The following is a 6,000-nucleotide window of genomic DNA, read 5'->3' on the forward strand; positions in this document are numbered from 1 at the left end:
CCCATAGGACACAATTCAAATTCCTTAGCATAGGACTGAGAACGAAGACTGCGAATCCAGAATATCTGGGTTCAAATTATGGCTGTGCCATTTGCTTACTGTGTGACACTGAACAAATTCTTTTTCTCCATGCCTTTATTTTTTTATCTGTAATATGAGGATATAATACAGTATTGCATAGGATTGTTGCAACGATTAGAGTTACTAGTAACAGTATGCGGTACACGTAAAGAGTGTGGGACTGTGCCTGACACCTAAGTGCCCCATAAGTTTTATTTTCTTATTCATGGTCTTTCACCATCTGTCTTCTCCATCCTCACCTCCTCCTATGAAGGCAGGTCCATATTTGAACTACTTTTAGATGCTGGAGCTTCATCTCTTGCCTCTGGTGCTGCTCTTCCCTTGGCCTGAAATACCTCTCTAGTCTCTCCCTCTCCCGTGCCCCCCCCACACCGCTTATTTACCTCCCCGTTTGCGTGAATATTTCCATGTTTTCCCAGGCCCACTAGTGCACTTGCACAGTCAACAAGTATTTTATCATGTGGCTGCCAGGTACCCGCATTTCTAGAGGGCAAGTCTGACATGTCATAACATTTAACACCCTGTACACGCCAGGGAGTGCAGCTCCTGGTGACTTCTCACGTCCACCTTTTTCTTCTACACCCTCTGTCTGCTGCATTCCGTATTGGCCCGCCCGTTTTACAAACGCTGTCCCCTCATCGATATCCTACTAGACTTTAAACTGCTCCAGGGTCTTTCGTCTTTGTCTCCCCGGCACCTAGAATAGTTGGCACATAACATGCACACAATATAAATGTGTTGATTGGATACATAAATGCGTCTGGGTCACTATGTTAAGCCCGCCACTGCCTGCCAGGACGTGGGACCAGGCACTGTCCTCTCTGGGCCGTAGCTTCCTTAACCGCAGAACAGGGTGAAACCTGTCCCAAGCGCGGTGCGTGGTGGCACCGCAGTGTGACAACGCGGTCCTGCACCACTTGCAGCGGGCGCTGGACCCTTCCCCAAGTTCTTGAAAGCAACCAGAGGAAGGATGCGCGGGGCCCGGGCGGGTCACACCCAGTGGGGCTGCGTGGGCACCGCGGCACCCTCCGATCCCCTGCCCGCCCGCCGGGCCCTGCACTCACGTTGCGCGTTGCAGTTGCCTCAGCAAGTGCGCGACCCGAGAGCGGGCGGCGGCGGCCATGGCTGCGCAGGCGTCTCCCCGTGGCCCCGCCCCCTGCGCCGACCAATCCCAGCCGTGGCCTCATCCTCCCGCCCACTCGGCAGCGTCTGTGCACCCCCTATGCTAGGTGCCCTCCGCCCAAGATTTAGCTTTCAGTGGCTCAGGACCCCCTTTCCCACGGGTCAAAACCTCAACTGCTCCAGCTGCGGTCTCACCATGCACCTCAGAAATTGCCGTATAGATAACTGCTCCGTAGGGTCTGAAGTCTCTACTTAAAACCCACTATGTGACACGTGGGGAAAGGGAGAAACTAGGGTATTCTCTTCCCACTGATTTCCTTTCGAATGCTATTCTGCCTTCTTATTTTCAGAATAAATTAAGACACTGCATTTAAAGTTTTAACAGTAAACAAGACCCTTGCAAAAAGCCCCAGGACCCTTTTTTACAGGGCCAGTGTTGTGTCCAACTGTTAAACCCAGAAAGTCTCAAAACAAAAACAGACAATTCCCAAACAAAACAGCAACAAACCTGCCCCCAACCCCGAACCCCCTAGTTAATACTTTAAAAGGTTAAATGCTCTGTGGATGGCTTGGCTTTTGAAGTTGTTCACGATTGCATTAAACAGTTTCATCAGTAGTTAAAACTTCCCATGATTACACTATGCTTTTGGAGGGCTCAGCAGCCCCAGTGCACCTTGTTCCAGGGGCAAAGTTGATCAATGATCAACCTGGCAAAGTTCAACTTGTAACTTAATCAGAAAGTCTCCTAAGATAGTAATGACTGAGCAAGTGTTTTAAGTAACTTATTATATCTGAACATTTTCTTTCATAACAATTTCTAAAAGTAACCTTATAAAAATGAGAGAATACTGAAAAGAAAAAATGAATTCCCAATTTTAATTTCCTATTGTCAGATCAAACAGAGTGAAGTCCACTCAACTCTAATAGCAGCAAAAACAACCCCCTAACCCCCTCAAATCCAGGGATCTAGATCTACTATGAATCCTTTTCAGGAGATATTTTTTACAAAGTTGAGTTACTGAGATGAATTAGGGGAGAGATCCAGAATAGTGAAACATTTCACCTCCTAAACAAACCAGCTCAGATGAATCAAGATGTTTCAGTTATGGATTTTGTGGGTTTTCTCTTCCCCAAAACAGACCCTATTTGAACCTTTACAAAATCAGGGACATAAATGTTGACAAAGATTTAAGTATTTTCTGGATTAATGAGGATTATTACCCTGTTATTAGTTAAGCTTTATCATTTATAGCAAATCAGTGTTTTCAGTGTTGAAAAGCATGACTCTTTTCAGACACACCAGTTACACTTTCCATATTTGATACCAAAAGAAGCATAACTTTTTCTAAACTAAGTGATCTCACTGAAATCATAATTTAGCTGTTTTGTGTTTTTTAGACAGTAAATGAAAATAATCTGTACCAGGCATTCAAGTCACAGGCTTTACTTAAGATTTCTACCAATAGCCAAGAGTTAAAAGCAACATTAGATACAGACACACTTTTATTAAATAACGTTACTTGTAAGGCCAGTTTTGAAAATGTAATCTTTCTGTGTGGTCGACCCCTCCCCAGACACACCTGCTTTGATAAATACACAAGCTTGTTAGAAAAATAACACAGAAATCAATCTAAGTCTCTGAAATATGACCCTGACAACATACACAAAGTTAAAAAATAGAAGTCATTCCTAATTTCCACCAAATTCCTTCTCTAAGTTTTAAGTCGTCAAATACATCCTTTACATCTCCAGCCAAAGTCTTGGTTGTGGGAAAAACATTAATTTGTAGAGTCCAACATTTACATACTATCTTGAGGGGAGGGCAGTCCTATCCCTTCAACCTCAAGCTCAATGAAGGCAGTCCCCTTATTCTGCATCCTCCTATAGGTCCTAGAAGTTAACATTTAGTGTAGTTCTTGGTTTACAGGCAGGTCAGAGGGTGAAATTTACCTCCTCCTCTTTCCGCCTGGGTGTTGCCCTCCTTTCCTATTGCCACCCAAGCGAGGCGGTCTGGAATTCATCTTGCCGCCCAAGCCCCCTTTTCTTTTCCCTCCTTGGCTGGGCGGACCGCCTTTCCTCTTGCCTCCAGGACCCTGACGGCCTCCCTTTCTCTTGCCCTTTTGGCTCATTTTCCTTCTCTTGGCCGCCTCCTCCTGTTCATCCTCTCTCATCTGCTTATTGGTGGCTCTCGTCATGTCCAGCTGAGGCTTTTTGCTGTTCATGACTCGCAGCATCTCCAACTGGCTGTTTTTCTCGGCTGCAAAGTCCCCGAAGAGGGGCTGAAACTTCCTCTTCTTGCCGGAGCCGCGGGGAGCCTTCTCCTTGGGCAGGCGCTCCTGGAAGCGCCCCACGGAGGCGGTGGAGACCTTGGCTACCTGCAAGGCGCGGCCCAGCTCTTTCGTACTCTGGTGTCCCGTAGGGTGCATGCCAGCCGTGCTGGGCAGCTGTGTTTTGTGAGCGCGGGCTAAGTTACGCAGCCGGTTCAGCTCGTTCTTGGCTACCCGTTCCTTCTTAGCTTGAATCCGCTTGGCGAACTGGTCCTCCAAGGGGTCCGCACTGCCGGGCACCTCGATCAGCCATTCCTTCGTATCGTCGCGGGCGCGCTGGTAGCCCCAGCGCCGCCGCCACTGGCCGCTCACCTCGTCCCACACCAGATTGGTCTTCTTCTTGGGACGGATGCCCTTGAGGCGCGCGAACTGCTGCCATCGTGTAAGCGGCCGTGGCCGGGGCACCGGCTTCTCGCGCGGCAGGCGAGTGGTGGGCTCCGGCAGCTGCGCCACCAGCGCCTCCTCCACGCGCTCCGTGGGCAGCTGCCACAGCTGGTTGATGAGCAGCTGCGTGTTGTCCCGCGCCAAGGCCCGCAGTTCGGCCTCCGGCGAGGGTCCCCCGCGCAGCCCAGTGGGGGGGTTCCGGTCCGACGCCAGCAGGTTACCCAGGTCGAACTCCAGCTCCAGCTCCTTGTGCACCGTGATGCGCTGCAGCTTCTCTGCCTCGTCCCGCTCCGCCTTTGCCAGCAGCTCCTCTACACTCTGGCCCTCCATAGTTTCGGCTGGGCTCACTGGCTCCAGGAAACCAGTTCAAATAACTTCTCGCCAGCGCCGGCTAAAACTCAGGCAACACAACCACGTGCGAGCACCCAGACGCTCGCCCCGGAAGAGAAAGCTTCACTTCCGGAGCAACCGGAACTAGTGCCCAATCCGGGCTACTCCAGAAAAGGCCGGCAGAGGACGGTGTTGGAGAGCAGATGGTATTCTTGGTGGCTGGAGGCGGAGCTGGCGCGAGGAGCCCAGATTACAAATTCCAGGAACCTGATTGGACTGCGGCTCCCTGGAGGCGGTGGCGCAGGTGGGGCGGCGCTAATTCCTGGGGCCACAGGTTGTGGGGTTCCGGAGCGACTCTGTCACAATTTCAGTGCAAGTGCCTTCTCCAGATGTTTAGCTAGACACGTTATTTCACCCGACCCGTTCATCAGGGGCGTGGATTTGGAACGAGACAAATGATTTCACCGGAGCCCCAACCCGTTCATGGGGGTCGTGGGTTTGGGCCAGGAAAGACACTTTGCACAGATGCGTGTGAAGCTAAGTGTAGAAGACGGGGTTTGCTTTGGGAGTGAGCGGGCTTACCGACGCCCTGAGTGGGCGCGAGTGTCCGCCCCCCTCGGCTTGCTGAACGCCAGGAGCCCGGAGTCCGGGCCACAGCCTCTCCTGACAGTGGCAGAAGAGCAACCGGCTCTGTAGGTCCGCTGCCGGGGTTCCAACCCTGACTGCCCGTGTTTGACCTTCAGCTTTAACTTGTTTGGGCCTGATTTAAAACCTGTAACCTCCTTAGGGCTGTTACAGAGATAAATGAGTTAATATGACCCCCCAAGGGAGTTTAGACCAGGGCCTGGAATATGTAAGTGCTCGATAAATGTTAGCAAAATACCAGTTATTATTTAATCTTCATAATGGCTCTGGGTGCTAAGCCAAAGAGGCAGTCTTAAACGGTGATTAAACACCAGGTTCTTGAGTCAGACTACCTAGAATCAGATCTAGGTTTACTATACCTACCTTGGACAGGTTGTTTAAGCTAAGTTATGATAACTTGTTATCATAAGTTTCCGGTAAGCATTCAATAAATCTTAGCTGTTGTTATTCACCACATTCCTCTAATGACAAAGGGAGGCTCAGAGAGGTGAAATGACTTGTCTAAGGTTATGTAACTAGGAAATCTGGGAGCAGGAGGTAGCTTACTCAAGGCTTTAGGACTGCATACATATTCTCTGTAACGTCTTCCAGGCTCTCCATACTCTAAAAGTGTGCTCTCTGGATCAGCATTATAGCACCAGCCGGGAGTTTGTTAGAAAGGCACTATTTCTGGCCTCACCCCAGATGTAATAATTCAGACCTTCATTTTAGTAAGATCTTTAGGTGATGAGCATGTATAATCAAATTTGGGAGGCACTACAGACTTGGCGCTGATTGTGTGGTTTACAGGTTTTATTTTCCTTTCAAGGGAGGTTGGGCATAGTAAAGAGGGTGTTATGCTGGAGAATTAACCTATAGATATGGACATAATTTCCATTAGGAAATAGATTCAGTTGAGTTCCTCTTAGAGAGGGCTTTAGATACAGCCTCATCTGTCATACCTGTCCCGAGTTTGGTCTCCTCTTGAACTCACTGTCTTTCCTCCGATCTCCTTTGTTCATTTACTCATAAACCGTTTAATGAGCACATTTTATGCTTCAGGCATTGTGCTAGAATCTTCTTTCTTTCTCTTTTCTAAAAGGGTTTTAAGATTTGCCAGGGTTTTCTGAGC

The 6,000-nt window shown here is 49.2% G+C and overlaps 2 protein-coding genes across 4 annotated transcripts in view; both read right to left on the bottom strand.

Annotated features, from left to right (window-relative positions):
* The window catches only part of ADHFE1 (alcohol dehydrogenase iron containing 1), a 38,868-nt gene extending 37,617 nt beyond the window's left edge, over nucleotides 1–1,251 (bottom strand). For 2 of the 3 annotated variants that reach the window (XR_012491572.2, XM_074318416.2), the window contains exon 1: nucleotides 1,146–1,250. Coding sequence is in view for 2 of the 3 variants with exons in the window: in XM_074318416.2 (XP_074174517.2) it covers nucleotides 1,146–1,204 (59 nt within the window). In the remaining variant the exon portion in view is untranslated. Of the gene's footprint in view, nucleotides 1–1,145 lie in introns of all 3 variants that reach the window. The other variant, XM_074318418.2, reaches the window with a different exon arrangement.
* A 1,380-nt stretch (nucleotides 1,252–2,631) lies between these two features.
* On the bottom strand, nucleotides 2,632–4,366 carry RRS1 (regulator of ribosome synthesis 1). The gene has a single exon (XM_019726318.3). It carries the CDS (start codon nucleotides 4,242–4,244, stop codon nucleotides 3,150–3,152), a length of 1,095 nt encoding a protein of 364 aa, XP_019581877.2. The 5' UTR covers nucleotides 4,245–4,366; the 3' UTR covers nucleotides 2,632–3,149.
* Nucleotides 4,367–6,000: the final 1,634 nt, after the last annotated feature.

Source organism: Rhinolophus sinicus, chromosome 7 (assembly GCF_057876585.1).
Source record: "Rhinolophus sinicus isolate RSI-liver-muscle chromosome 7, RSI-T2T, whole genome shotgun sequence".
Taxonomy (NCBI): Eukaryota; Metazoa; Chordata; class Mammalia; order Chiroptera; family Rhinolophidae; genus Rhinolophus; species Rhinolophus sinicus.